General features: G+C 40.7%; 1 protein-coding gene across 1 annotated transcript in view; it reads left to right on the top strand.

Annotated features, from left to right (window-relative positions):
• Positions 1-16,263, top strand: part of POLDIP3 (DNA polymerase delta interacting protein 3) — a 78,724-nt gene that overhangs the window by 45,965 nt on the left and 16,496 nt on the right. The window contains exons 6-7 of the mRNA XM_075833546.1: positions 4,884-4,961; positions 6,844-6,973. Of these exons, the coding sequence (XP_075689661.1) occupies positions 4,884-4,961; positions 6,844-6,973 (208 nt within the window). The remainder of the gene's footprint in view (positions 1-4,883; positions 4,962-6,843; positions 6,974-16,263) is intronic.

The raw sequence follows: 16,263 nt of genomic DNA, 5'->3' as shown, positions 1-16,263 counted from the left end.
CTTAGCACCGGCCATTTATTTGGTAATTTGCTCCTACCAGCCTTACTATTTTTTATATATATATATATATATATATTCAGATACGAGGGTAGTTAGCTGTATTCGTTGATGCCATCATTTAGATTTATACAATTCAGTTTACTCTTAACCCCATCAGGGCCGAGACCGTATTGGCCTTGTGGACACAGACAATTTTTTTCAAATCTGACTTGTTACTTTGTGGTAATAACTTGGCAATGCTTTTACCTATCCAAGAGATTCTGAGCTTGTTTTCTCATGACATATTGTACTTTGTTAGTGGAAAAATTTGGTTGATAAATTCAATGTTTATTTGTGAAAATTTGCAAAACTGCATTTTTCTAAATTTAAATGTATCTGTTTGTAAGACCGATAGTAATACCACACAAAATGGTTACTAATTAACATTTCCCGTATGTCTACTTTGTTTGCATCGTTTCTTGAACATCCTTTTATTTGTCTGGGATGTCACAAGGCTTAGAACTTTAGCAGAAATTTCTCACCTTCTCAAGAAAATTTCAAAAGGCTATTTTTTCAGGGACCACTTCAGTTCTGAAGTGGCTTTGAGGGGCCTATATATTAGAAACCCCCATAAATCACAATTTTAAAAACTGCACCCCTGAATGTATTTAAAACCACATTCATAAAGTTTCTTAACCCTTAAAGGGAATGTGTTAGCAAAAAATGTATTATTTTTTTTTAGTTAAACAATTAGTGTGTAGGTGATTTAAACATTGTTCTAATTTTTATTTATTTTTTCACGAGTCAGGAAATATTATAAATTAGATTCTAATTTATAATATTTCCCAGCACTGGTCACTAGATGGAGCAATTCCCAAAATTGCAGCATTGCATGTGGTAAAGCAACCACATTGCTTTATGCTGCAAAATTGGGAAAAAATCCCTCGCTCTAGTGAGCTCTCAGAATCCCCCCCTCCTTTATCCTGGCTAGTGCCGGGAGAAACAAGGGGATTGAACGGTCTAACCTCCTACACTGTGTCGCCATTTTTTGAGCTAACACACAGTGTAGAAGGTTAACATACAGTAGTAAACACACGAACATACATAGAAATCACTTACCTGCTCCAGTCGCCGCCGCTCCCTCCGGTCCGTCCGCTCCGTCTGCTGCCGCTGCTCCAAGTGCACAAGTCCGGAAGTAGTAATCTTACTGTCCGGCCGCGACTTCCGGTCTACAGGAAAATGGCGCCGGACGGCGCTCAGTTCAACTTGGACTGTGTGGGAGCGGCGCATGCGCCGTTCCCACACAGACGGCGTACACCATAGTGGATGGAACGGGCCCCGTTCGCATTCACTATGGGACTGTAGCTGCCGTATTCCATGTCTGTATGTGTCGTTAATCGACACATACAGAAATGGAGTAAAAAATGGCAGCCCCCATAGGGAAGAAAAAGTGAAAAAATAAAAAAAAGTAACACACAAACACAAATACAAAAGTTTTTTATAAAACACGAACATCAAACTGATATAAAAAAATGTTTTTTGGCGACACTATTCCTTTAAGGCGTTTCACAGCTTCTTTCACTGCACAATCACGCTGGGCTGGAAAAATGGGAAATGTATGACGCTGATTGGTCAGCGTCATACACTTTTCTCTTTACAACGCCCACTTGGCCAAAAGTAAAAACACACCCAATTTGTCATTAAGAAACTAATTAGCATAAATCTAAAATTGCTCAAAAATGATCGGTTTTCAAAATAAAAACCACTGCTGTTATCTACATTACAGCGCCCATCAGATTATGTAGGAGATAGGCCACTTATAATCTGGTGACAGAGCCTCTTTAACTTTATTCTGTGGCTAAATATGATTATGTTGATACCAAATTTATATTTTTCTTATTTTTTATTTTACTGCGGTTACAAAGAAAAAACTATTTCTTTGTTACCCCACATTATGTGAGACATAACTTTTTTTTATTTTTTGGTCGATTTGAGTGGTGTGAGGGCTTATTTTTCGCAGGACAAAGCTATTGGTCCACACAAGTTTTTGATCATTTTTTTGAGAGCGAAGGTGACCAAAAAACAGCGATTTTGGCGTTTTAAATGCTTTTATTTTTTACGGCGTTCACTGTGCGCTATAAATGACAATTTTACTTTATTCTGCTGGTTGATACGATTACATCGATACCATATGTATATAGTTTTATTTTTTTGCAACGTTTGCACAATAAAATCACCTTGTTATAAAATTTCCTTTTTTGTGTCGCCATATTCTGAAAGCCGCAACTTTTTTTTTTTTTTTTTCAGTCAAAAAAGCTGTCCAAGGGTTTGTTTTTTGCGGGACGGGTGTTAGTTTTTATTGGCACTAATGTGACTTTTTGATCGCTTTTCATTCTGTATTTTGGGAGGGTTGGAGACCAAAAAAAAGCGATTTCTGTTATTTGTTTTTTATTTTTTTTGCAGTGTTCACCGTGCGGGAAAAATAAGTTTTATAGTTTGTGGCTTTACAAACGCGGTGATACCAAATATGTGTGTTTTTTTTGTACAGTTTCCATTTTTTCCCTATCATAAGACTTCGTATAGGAAAAAAGCCAGTTTTTTTTTACTTTTTTATTTTTACACTTTTTTAAAACATTATTAACTTTTTTTTACTTTTGTCCCACTAGGGGACTTGGACCTGCAGCTCTGATCGCTGCTATAATGCATTGCACTACCTACGTAGTGTAATGTATTATAACTGTCAGTGTGACGCTGACAGTCACTTTAACCGGAAGCCTATCAGGACCAGCAACCGGCTGGTCCTCATAGGCTTCCATGCATGGCAGTCCAGGAGTCCATTTTATGGCCTCTGGCTGCCATTACAAACAGCGGCAACACCCACGATCGATCCTGGGAAAGTCTTGCTTCAACAAACTTTCCCTGTAATGTCACATGATCGGGACCTGAACCAATAATGTCGAGATCATGTCTCCGGGACCAGAGGCAGGTATTAACAGCGTGATCCGGGTGTCAGCACTGCTTTGAACTAACAACAAATTGCCTTTAGGCAAGAAACCCTATTTTCCAACTACCATGAAAGTAAAATAAATTCTTTATTGTGCTATATATAGCAAAAAGACAGACCACACAAAGATTAAAATTGACTATTTCTAATGTAAGGAAAAACGTCTACATAGTTTTTAGTTCTATTTTTATTTTTGGTATTTAAAACAGGTGCAGGGTTAGACTATCCAATAGACTATGTTCACAGATGTAGAAATAAACCCGATATAGACATTAGAAAGGGATTTCAGATCAAAGAAAGGCAGTAAAGGTGAAGCCCTCGTTTAGACCCAAAGGGGTCATGGTGCTCAGGCGGTGAACCCACTGTGCCTCTAATTTGATTTGGGCAACACCCCGAAATTGAAGTAATCGAGTGTTGCCACCATGAAAATTGTGAGTATGTCTTGATAAAGTGGTATCTTCTTTATGATTGATGGTACTGAGGTGTTTGGAAATTCTTCTCCGTTCCTGGATAGTTTTGCCCACATATAACTTGGGACAAGGGCATTTGGCTATGTATATAACTCCACTGCTTTGGCAGTTCATGAACTGTTTGATCTCCTATGATTTGCCATCGACTGGATTGATGAAGTTCTTAACTGTTGGCATGAGGGTAAACTATGTAGATGTTTTTCCTTACATTAGAAATAGTCAATTTTATGACTTTGGACCACACAAGCATGGCGGCTCCCTATCTCTTCCACACGTTCTGTACCCCATGTCTGTCGATTAGCTATCATCTAATCAAATGTATTTGTACATTCTGTAGTTTTGAGGACCTACCCGTGCCTTTATAAGGGAGTCCATGTGCACCTTTCATTAAATGATCATCCTTTTATATTGAATGCTTATAGACGCACACGCGCTGTTCCTTATTTTCTGCGTGGCCCCTACATACATCGATTTATTTAAACAGATTTAATCATCTTGTAGTACTTACCTGTAGCACCTCTCAATAATTGAATGTTGTCACACAAAGTCCCACACCTTACAGATGAGCATGCGCTGACTTCTTGTTTCTTTACCTGATTTAGTTTAAGTCCTGCTACTGCCCGTCTGCGCATGCGTGGCTCTTATCGATTCCAACATACTCACTGAGCATGCACTTACTGCTCATAGACAACTCGTACTATGTCCTTCTCTATTATGTGTGGGCACGCGCATTCTATTCTTGATGATTGGCTCATCTGATGTTCTCCCATTTGTCAATCCACTTTCTCTGGGGGTCGGTCCTCCATCTACCTCTTCTGATTGGCCAGTCGCACTGACACACTTCCGATATACGTCATTGGAAGTGTTTACAAGAGGAAGAGCTGTTTCGGCGCGCTGCCATTAGCCCCGTTTACTCCTGAGGACGCTACAGTAGTAGCGAAACATGTCGGGGGGGGCTTCTTACATTTTAATTCCTGCTGGTTGCCAGACTCGCTGTTGGACAAATTCAATCAATTGACTGCCAGATTAGCGGTCTTCACACTGGTTGTTAGGTGTTTCACACAGCTGCATATGCAGTAACCCTTTACATTTTTGTCTGGCACCATGCAGTGACAATTTTAATCTTTGTGTGGTCTGTCTTTTTGCTATATATAGCACAATAAAGAATTTATTTTACTTTCATGGTAGTTGGGAAATAGGGTTTCTTGCCTAAAGGCAATTTATTGTTAGTTGTATATTGTGCCCGCCAACTACCCAGGGTCTTTATTATGTTTTTGCTGGCACTGCTTTGAGAGACCCGATCGCTCTGTTAACACCCACTGTGAATTCACGTCAGCGCTGCACAGATCCCAGCAAGCCCCGACGTGAATTAACCGTGAGCGGTCGGGAAACTGTTAAATATTGCTTTTAACAATTTATTTTATTTTCAGTCTGTTTTCAGCCCCCTAGAAGGCACAAAAATGACCGTTAATAATCTGCACCTGAGGGTCACAGAGGAAGATATTGTGGTAAGTATCAAAGCATTGTCTGCTCATTTTTCAACTGTCCCAAAGTTGTTGTTTTTTCTTAAATTATGTTTTTTACTTTCACGAAGGCCCCATGCACACGACCGTAATTTTTGTCCACCCGTAAATACGAGTCCTTGGTAACACGTATTCGACCCCGTATTGCACCAGTATTTACGGGCACGTTTTCTCTGCAAAATTACACTGCAGTAATCGGAAGCCCTTCTCTCTATCAGTGCAGGATAGAGAGAAGGGACAGCCCTTTCCGTAATAAAAGTAAAAGAAATTCATACTTACCCGGCCGTTGTCTTGGTGACGCGTCCCTCTCTTGACATCCAGTCCGACCTCCCTGGATGACGCGCAGTCCGTGTGACCGCTGCAGCCAGTGATTGGCCTGTGATTGGCTGCAGCGGTCACATGGGCTGTAACGTCATCCCAGGAGGCCGGACTGGAGGAAGAAGCAGGGAGTTCTGGGTAAGTATGAACGTCTTGTTTTTTGTTGTTTTTTTCAGCTTTATCTATATTGTGATCGGCAGTCACTGTCCCTGGTGCTGAATGAGTTACTGCCGATCGTTTAACTCTTTCAGCACCCTGGACAGTGACTATACACTGACGTCACCTAGCAACGCTCCCGTAATTACGGGTGCACACATGTAGTCACCCGAAATTACGGGAGCCCCATAGACTTCTATGGGCCTGCCCGTGCCGTAATTACAGCCTGAAATAGGATATGTTCTATATTTTTCAACGGCACGGGCACCTTCTCGTAAGCATACGGGGAGGTACCCGTGGCCAATAGAAGTCTATGGGCCCGTAATTACAGGCGTTTTTACGGTCGTGTGCATGGGGCCTGACTATTTTCTGATTTTGTTTGATTTAAAAAAAAACATTTACTTAATGGGGACAACTATATTCTAAGGAGAGGTAAATCACATCTCTAAACCGCTTTATAGAAGTGCCTTACAGCCTTAAACTGCATTTTTTTGCGAGAATGCTCACTATAGGGGAGCCTATCACTTATAGGACTGTATGCAAATCTCCACATGGCAATACTCTAAGTACTGTGTATTGTCAGTATGAAGATGTGTATGACTGTGCTGCTGTGTATTCCCCACATGCTGAGACAGCAGGATTTCCCTAAGAACAATTGCCTTAGCATGTCGCGAATACACATCGTGGCTAAAGCTGGCCATGTACATTAGATAAGTCAAATGAAACTTCTGATTCTGGCAAGATCAGCCAAATTGTGTATGGTGGGGCCTCCCAACATGCCCTCGAAAGTAGATGTTGCAGAAAAGAAGTTTTGGGCATGTTGAAATCCCCTCTATTTAATCATTCATTCTCCACTGAACGTTTATGGAGGAGCCGTGTTAAACAGCTGTTGGCCGAACGAGAGTTTGGAGGATATCTATTGCAGGTGTATGTCCAGCTTAAGCAATACACCTCGAGCGAGCTTGCTGAGCTACGCTGCTTCTGTAACGCCTATTCACTTCTATAGGCGTTCCGGAAATAACATAACGTGCTCGGCTGTTTCCAGAGCCCAGCAGCAGAAAGTAGGACATGTGTCAGGGTGCCCCATTCTAAAGAGCGATGCAAATTCCAGATGTGAGATACACATCTCAGACACTTTTGGGAATACCCCTTTAAGTTTGTATGTCGTATGTAGTTATGTACTCCATTCTGTACACACAGCTGGGGCTGGAGGATCATGGGGAGCGCCTTTGGCTAATTTTCATAGGGACATCTCGAATTGATAGCTGAGTATGTACTCTTTGCGCAGCCTACACCGCAAAATGTGTTTTCCCTAAACTTGGTTAAATATTGTCATATGGATAATATCTAAGCCGATTATAATCTAAACAAAATAACTTTTTTTTTCTTTCAGGAGCTTTTCTGTGTATGTGGAGCATTGAAGCGTGCCCGCTTGCTGAGCCCGGGAGTTGCAGAGGTTGTATTTGTGAGAAAGGAAGATGCAGTTGGTGCCTACAAAAAATACAACAACCGATATCTTGATGGTAGGTTAGGGGGTACTGTTGAGGTCACCAATCATGTTTTTTCTTATACCTGTAGATTCTGTTGTGTGTTGGAAAATAAAGTCAAACAGTAATCTAATTTTATCCCAAGCATGAGCACTAGAATCTGATTACATTTTATGGGTGAACATCACACATTTTTAGAATTATTTCCTAAGGCTGCTTTCACACGTCTATAATATGGGTGTATTATATGGCTATGATGCCAGGACCTCTGGCAAATCTGCTTAACCCAGAGGTCTCAAACATGCAGGCCACATGCGCCCCCTGAAGCTGTCTGCGGCCTGCTGGCAGCGGGAGGGCAGACAGCAGGCCGGAGGAGGAGCGCCACACACGCACCCTTGTAGATAGTGCCACGTCTCAAACTCCACCCTGTGGACAGCGCTGCACCACCCTCTATAGATTAGCTACATTGGGGCTCCCTCTAGGAGTGGAATCCCCAGCCAGAGCGCTCTGATTGTGGATTTTGCTGATAGACGAGGCCTCTGACATGACTGTCCCTATATGGACAGTGACGTCAGTGGTTCCTCCTGGACTGGAATGCCCGGCCGACGCACTTGTCGGGGATTACGCTTATGGACGAGGCCTCTCGCGTAATTGTCCATATATGGACAGTGATGTCAGGGGCTCCTCCAGGAGAGGAATCCCCGGCCAAAGTGCCGGCAACGCTTTGGCTGGCGATTCCACTCCAAGAGCGAGCCCCAATGGAGCCATTTATAGGGGGATATGTGTTGCATTATCTACAAAGGGGTGGGTGTGTGTGGCACTATGTACAAAGGCCACTTTGGCATTATCTACAGAGGGCACGGGTGAACTATCTACAGACCGGGTGGCTCTATCTACAGAGGGCACTGTGGCACTATCTAAAAAGAGGCTGCCCAATCTTGATATTCTTGTCTGCCAAACGCTGCCAACTGGGCCGCCAGACTGCATTTTGCGACATTTAAAACTAGAATATTGGATTGTTAAAATAAGTGGAGTAAGCTCGCAAATTTCCGGTAAGTTTAAATCTAGCGGTATTATAGTAATGTAATATTGTTTCTAGTAATGTAGTATTGTTACAGTAGTTCAAAGAACAAATTGATTAACAATAATTTAGTATTTTATCAAACTTGAAAGTAATGTGGCCCGTCAACGTCACATTTTTTTCTATGTGCGGCCCGTTTACCCGACAGAGTTTGAGACACCTGGCTTAAATCCTAGCCAGACGTGTCAGTAACTTTACATCCTGGTGAGAGGTTAATTCCCGCAACAGGACGTACAGTTACTGAACTGTTCCCGAAGCTCCCTCTCCTAACGGACATTAGTCCCCAACTGCTGACACTCCACTATCATCAGCAAGCAGTCCAACGCTGGCGATCTCTGTGATAAACCTCTTAAATGCGGTGGTCAATAGCAACTGCCACATTTAAGGGGTATGTAGCACACTGTCACATTGACAGCTCTAATATATTACACTTCGTAGTTAGTGTAATGTATTCGCATAGCGATCAGATTTGCAGGCCTTCAAGTCCCCTAGTAGGACAAAAAAAAAGTTAATGTATAAAAATAAAAGTTTCACGTAAAAAAACAAAAACATACATAATTGGTATAGCCATGTCCGTAAAGATTCGACCTATAAAATGGTCACGTAATCTGTCCCGCATGGTGAATGCCGTAAGGAAAAAAATATGAAACTTCCAGAATCTCTGTTTTTAGGTCACATTTCCCCAAGAATTTGAATAAAAAGTGATCAAAAAGTTACATTTACCCCAAAATTACCAATAAACACGACCGCACGTCCCGCAAAAGACAAGCCCTGACATAACTCTTTTATTTTTGGGTTGACAAAGCTATGAGTCTTAGAATATGGCAAAATAGCAAAGGAATGATTTAAAAAATAAATTTAAAAAAAAAGTAATTTCAATGTGCGAACACTTAAACCAAAAAATAAACTATATACATATGGTATCTCTGTAATCGTATCGACCCACAGAATAAATTTAACATCTAAATAATTGCGCACGGTGAATGCAGAACAAAATAACAATAGAAAACCATTCCAGAATTGCTGTTTTTTTCCCCATTTCCTCTTTCAAAAAATGAAATATAAAGTGATCACAAAGTTTTGTGTCCCAAAATGGTACCAATAAAATCTACAGGTTGTCCTCCATCAACTGAAAAATAAAAGTTCTGGCTCTAGCTCTAGTAAGGCGCAGAGGAAATAAAAAGCCTGATGTGCAGACCCGAGGGAAACATTCCTTCCTGTAGTACAACATATAAAACTAGATAAATTTGGAATCGTCGTAAACATACGGAAGTGCCAAATAATCATAACATGTCATTAATACTGCACGGTGAACAATGTAAAGAAAAATAAATAAAAAAAAACAATGTCAGAATCACTGGTTTTTGGTCTCTGGCCTCCCAAAAAATTTAATAAAAAGTCGCATGCCCCCGAAAATAATACCAATAAAAACTACAGCCTGTCCTGCAAAAAAAAGCCTTCATATGGCTATGTGGATGAAAAAAAAAAAAAAGTTATGGCACTAGTAAGGCGGTTATAATTTATTCCTTCAGTTTCAAGAAATGGTTATCAGGGCCCTAGTATTTGGGAACCAGGAAGGGGAAGGCCACAGCACATCCGCTGGAAATGAGGGTGCTCATATCATACCAGGGGAACACTTATCCAGCAAAGTTTCCCAAGCTGCAAAGGAGGAAAAATTCCAAAAAGGTGCAGTGTGTGTTCCAAAAGAGGGGATAAGAATGGACATCGTTTATCAGTGCGATTTAAATGGTGTATGTTCCAGCAAAATCTACGCTCAATGTCAAATGGCACTCCTTTCCTTCTGAGCCCCCCCTCCCCATATATCCAAACAGCAGTTTATGGCCACCTATGCTGTTACCATACTCTGGAGACCTTGCTTTACAAATATTGGGGTGCTTTTCTCCTTTAATCCTCATGGAAATTAAACAGTTTGAGCCAAAACTAGATCTTATTAGGGAAAACAAAAGCCAACTGGTGCTCCTTCCCTTCTGAGCCCTGCCATAAGCAGCAGAAATTGCTTTATGAATGTTGGGGTGCTCTTTTATTCCTTGTAAGAATTCAAAATTTCTATTTTTTCAGAAAAGATTCCAATAATGCCCCCCATAGCTGTCCCATACACTATAATGCCCCCATAGCTGCCCCATACATTATAATGCCCTCTCAGCAGGTACCATATGAGCGCCCTCCCATACCCAGTATAAAAAGTTAATGTATAAAAAAATAAAAGTTTCAAGTTAAAAAAAAAAAAACACAAATGCCTTTTTCCCATAACATGCCTTTTTTATTATTGGAAGAAAAAAAAAATACATAATTGGTATTGTCATGTCCGTAAAGATTCGACCTATAAAACGGTCACGTAATACATCCCGCACGGTGAATAGGTATGTACCAAATAGAAAAATAATAATATAATTACTTACCTATCCCCATTCCCACGACAGGTGGAGGATCCTTTTCCTCCTCTGTGCTGTGAGTGACTCGGTGCAGACAGGCGAGATGACAAGGCTCCAGCATTGAATCCAAGTGAGCGGAAGCGAGACCAGCGCGGTCAGCGCTGTGTGGTAACGGGGCCCTGCGGACCCCCCAGGCTTAGGGGGCCTGGTTGCAATTGCGACCGTTAAGACCCCTATAGCTATGCCACTGCCTGGCCCTGGAGTGAACCAGTCCAGTAACCTGATCGAACGTTACTGACTCAGGTCAGGTGACCAGACGACTCTTGGGCTGGCACAGTCCATTCACATGTAGTCATGTCACTGATTCCGGTCGGGTGACCGGACTGCTCCACACTTGGGCCAGCACGCACCGACCTCACTCAGACCGCCGCTGCCGCCACCATGCTTGGCCCCTAAATTTGAGTTGCTGCCGCCGTGATTCCGCTCTACTCAAAGTGAGGTCGGGCGGGACCAAATAATTCCGTGTGCCTGGACGTTCCCCACCCCTGGCTTAGAACTTTAGCAGCAATTTCCCACATATTCAAGAAAATTTCAAAAGGCTTTTTTTCAGGGACCTGTTCAGTTCTGAAGTGGCTTTGTTGGGTCTCTATATTCGAAACCCCTCATAACTCACCCCATTTTAAAAACTGCACCCCAGAACGTATATTTAAAACTGCATTCAAAAAGTTTCTTAACCCTTAAAGCGTTTCAAAGGAATTAAAGCAATGTAGAGGTGAAATTTACAAATTTCAATTTGTTTGTTTTTTGCAGAAATTCATTTTGTAATTTTTTGTGCAATACAGAAGGTTTTACTGCAGAAACGCAACTCTATATTTATCGCCCAGATTATTCCGTTTTTAGAAATATCCCACATGTGGCACTAGTGTGCTAATGGACGAAGCAAAGGAGCACCTAGTTGATTTTCAGGCCTCCCTTTTTTTTTTTTTTTTTAAATATAATTTAGGCACCATGTCGGGCTTGTGATGCTAAAACAGTGGAGACCCCATTTTGGAAACTACAACCCTCAGGGAATTTTATCTAGGGGTATAGTGAGCATTTTGACCCCACAGGTTTTTGCAGAAATTATTGAAAGTAGGCTGTGAAAATGAAAACCCTAATTTTTTTTCACTAAAACGTTGATAATTTCAGTTTCATAAAGGAGAAAAAGCACCCCAATAGTTTAAAGAGGCTCTGTCACTACATTATAAGTGCCTTATCTCCGACATAAGGAGATGGGCGCTATAATGTAGGTGACAGCAGTGCTTTTTATTTTAAAAAAACGATCTGTTTTCACCACTTTATTAGCGATTTTAGATTTATACTAATGAGTTTCCTAATACCCAAGTGGGCGTGTTTTTACTTTAGACCAAGTGGGCGTTGTACAGAGGAGTGTATGACGCTGACCAATCGGCGTCATGCACTCCTCTCCATTCATTTGCTCAGCGCATAGGGATCCTTTTAGATCGCTATGTGCTGTCTTATACGAACACATTAACAATACTGAAGTGTTTAGACAGTGAATAGACATTCCACGGGATGTCTATTCACAATCTCTGCACGTCGTTACTGTTTCTGTGGTAGTTACAGCAGATCAAGCGTAATCTCGTTGTAACCTGTCATCTACAGCGTAATCTCGCGAGATTACGCTTCTGCTGTAAATACCACAGACAGAGTAACGAAGTGCAGGGATTGTGAATAGACATCCCGTGGAATGTCTATTCACTGTCTAAACACTTCAGTATTGTTAATGTGTTAGTATAAGATAGGAAATAAGGATCTAGCAGGATCCCTATGCGCTGAGTAAATGAATGGAGGGAAGTGCATGATGCTGATTGGTCAGCGTCATAGACTCCCCTGTACAACGCCCACTTGGTCTAAAGTAAAAACACGTCCACTTGGGCATTAAGCAACTCCTTAGCATAAATCTAAAATCGCTCATAAAGTGGTGAAAACAGATGCTTTTTATTTTAAAAAAAAACTATTACTGTCACCTACATTATAGCGCCGATCTCCTTATGTAGGAGACAGGGCACTCATAATGTGGTGACAGACACTCTTTAAAGCTATTTCTCCCGATTACAGAAATACCCCACATGTGGTCATAAATGGTTTTTCATTAGAAATTAATGAACCCTTTCGGGACTGATCCTTTTTTGCTTTTCCATTTCAGTTTCTCACTACCCACCTTCTAAGATCTATAAAAAATATATAGATTTTTCCGTCAATCGAGCGGTGTGAAGGCTTATATTTTGTGGGAGGAGTTGTAGATTCTAATGACACCATGTAAAGTACCATATAATGTACTGGGAAACTGAAAATAAAATTCTTTGTGGGCTGAAACTGGAAAAAAATTTGATTCCTCCATAGTTTCTTAAGTTTTGTTTTTACGGCTTCCACTGTCCGGTAAAAACAACAACTTAACTTTATTCTGCGACTAAATACAATTACGGTGATACCAAATTGATAGATTTTTTTTAAAATATTTTACTACTTTTGCAAAGAAAAAACGATTTATTAAAAAAAAAACACATTCTGAGAGCCATAAGCTTTTATTTTTTGGTTGATTGAGCGGTGTGAGGGCTTATTTTTGGTGGGACAAGCTGTAGTTTTTATTGGTACTGATTTTTGCTTATACAAGCTCGTAATCACTTTTATTGCATTTATTTTTTTTTGAGAGCTAAGGTGACCAAGAAACAGTGATTTTGGCGTTTCAAATGCTTTATTTTTTACGGCATTTACCGTGCGCTGTAAATGACAATTTTACTTTTATTCTGCTGGTTGATAAGATTACGGCGATACCATATGTATATAGTCTTATAAATTTGTGCAGCGTTTCCACAATAAAATCACACTTTTATCAAATTTTATTTTTTGTCACCATAGTCTGAAATCCATAACTTGTATTTGGGTTGTTTTTTTTTGCGGGACGCATTGTCGTTTTTATTGGTACTATTTCAGAGGAAATGTCGTTTTTTTTTTTTTGTTTTTTTTTTAAACACTTTCTATTATATTTTGTGATGGGTGGTTACCAAAAAATAGCGATTCTGGCATTGTATTTTATTTTATTTTTTTATGCAGTCTTCAGCGTGCAGGAAAAAGAACATTCTAGTTTTATATACTTTTTTTTTTTTTAACGTTTTCATTTTTTTCCTATAATTAAGACTTGTAGAAAAGAAGGCAGTATTTGTTTGTTTTTTAAATTATAACTTTTATTTTTACACTTATTAATAAAAATGTTTTTTTTACTTTTTTTTTTTTTTTTGTCCAACTAGGGGACTTGAAGACCAGCAGCTTTGATCACTGCTATAATATATTACACTACCTATGTAGTCCTGGAGGCCATTGTATCGACTCCTGTTGCCGTTACAACCTGCGGCAACACCCACGATCGATCCTGGGAAAGTTTGTTGCTGCAACAAACTTTCCCGTCAATGTCACATGATCAGGACCTGAACCAATCAGGTCCCGATCGTGTCGCCGGGACCAGAGGCAAGTGTTAACAGCGCGATCCGGGTGTCAGCGCCACTCTGAGACACCCGATCGCTCTGTTAACACCCACCGTGAATTCACGTCAGCACCGACATGAATTTACAGTGAGCTGTCAGGAAGCGCTAAATCATGTCTTCATAAGCTTTTTTTGAACACGCTTTATGCATGTTTTTTGGGGCATAATTAGGACTCCCATTGACTATGGGAACATTTGACCCCTTTCACGTGCCAAGGAATTGACCCGACGCCTTTTTTTACACAATGCGTTTTTTAAAAACGCTTGTGCAAAAAAGCGCGTTGCATGTACTAATTGATGAAGGTTTTTTTTATACGTTTCTCGGTGCCAAGAAACGCATAAAATACACGCCGTGTGAACCGGTCAACTGAAAAGTCATTAACCACAGGGTCTTCCCTCTTGACTTTCATCATTCTTTAGCCTTTTGATGTGTCCTAGAACTGCTGCCAGCGTTGTACAATCTCTTCAAAAATGCTTGGCAATTTAAAGACCCCTCTTCCTGGGTTGTAGCCAAAAACAGACATGAGTCTCCCTCCCACATTTTATAGCAGCGGAGAGTGAGGTTGCTTTGCCTGATTCACCTCGCTGTAATCCTGGGAAGTGCTTCTTCTGGTGGCCAATTGTGAAAAACACCAAAATTCTGCGAAAAATTAGCATTTTTCTACATTGAAATGTATCTGCTTGTAAAACAGATTGTAATACCACACCAAATAGTTGCTATTTAACATTTCTCATGTCTACTTGGCGTAGTTTTTTGAACATCCTTTTATTTTTCTAGGACCTTAAAGTGAAGGGGTCATGATTTTTTTTATTTTTTTTATTATAATATGGCTTTTAATATGATATTAACATAAATTTTTATTTAATTGTGTTCTCATGTTCTACTTTTTACTGTGTTTTTACTTTAACTTCTCTATGGGGGCTGGCATTTTTTTTTCCATCTCTGTATGTGTCGATTAACGACACATACAGAGATGGAATATGGCACATACAACCCCATAGAGAATGCGAACGGGAGCCGTTCCATTCTCTGAAGAGTACGCCGTCTGTGTGGGCACGTTCCCACACAGACCAAAACGAAGCTCGTTCGCAGAGCAAAATCCGGCGCCATTTTCATGTGAACCGGAAGCCGCTGCCGGACAGTAAGATGACTACTGGCCGCGGCTTCCGCCCATATGTTCAACGAAGCATAGGCACAAGGAATACGAGCGTAGACCAGCGGAAGCGGCGGCGGCAGGAGCAGGTAATTTATGTTCGTGTATGTGATGTGTGTATTATATTCGTGTGATACTGTCTGCTGAGCCCTGTATATAATCCTCCTACACTGTGCAGTCGCTCAGAAAATGGCGGCACACAGTGTAGAAGGTTTGAAGATTCAAACCCCTCCTGCTCCTGGCACTAGCCAGAAGAAGGGAGGGGGGATTGTGTGAGGACACTAGAGGAGTGTGTCCAAATTTGCAGCATAAATCAATGAGGTTGCTTTACCACAGTGACCATGCTGCAATTTTGGGAACTGCTCCCTCTAGTGCCCAGCACATGGAAATGTTATAAATTAGAATCTAATTTATAATGTTTCCTGACTTGTGAAAAAATTAAAACCATGTGTAATCACTCAAATACTAATTGTTTAACTGAAAAAAAAAAATATTCTAGCGACACATTCCCTTTAAGGATTTTTGAGGCAGATTTTGAAATGACAGCATTCTTTGATAAAAACAATGGCAAAAAAAAAAACGCTTCAAATGTTTTTTCTTCTGTTCCCATTGTTTTCAATGGAGGTTGAGAGGCAGAAGCCGCTCCAAAAATGGGCATTCTTTTGTTTTTCTGCAAGTGGTCCAGAACCGCCCGGGGAAACAAAATCTTGAAATTAATGTTGGGAGATTTGGGGAGTTTTTTGGCACGAATTCCGACGGCGGTCCTGATTATGCCATAATAAGTCTCCCTTTCTTATATCGCTGCCCAATTAAGCAGATTTTCCCTTTTTGGTATATTTAAGGCCAAATTGCGCAGGTTGTTCCCCCGAACTTTCCCAGACTGCTGAATTCCAAATTTTCCTAGTAATAAAGTGATAAATTTCACTTCTGCTTTCGCAGGACCAAGATCGACAACACTGTGGTGCTGCAATAGTGACCATAGAACCTGCTGCCCGGTTAATATAAGATACACACAATGTATAAGAGCAGCATTGTTTGTATTTTATACAGTCGAGTCACATTATTACGACCACCTCCTTTCGATATCACCAGCGCGTAGCCCATGAAGTAAGTGGCGTGTTGTGGGCTGGCTTGGTGGGTATATAATGTTTGCT

Source organism: Rhinoderma darwinii, chromosome 7 (assembly GCF_050947455.1).
Source record: "Rhinoderma darwinii isolate aRhiDar2 chromosome 7, aRhiDar2.hap1, whole genome shotgun sequence".
NCBI classification, from domain to species: domain Eukaryota; kingdom Metazoa; phylum Chordata; class Amphibia; order Anura; family Rhinodermatidae; genus Rhinoderma; species Rhinoderma darwinii.
The sequence above is the reverse complement of the archived record's forward strand: the minus strand, read 5'-3'. Positions and strand labels throughout refer to the sequence as shown.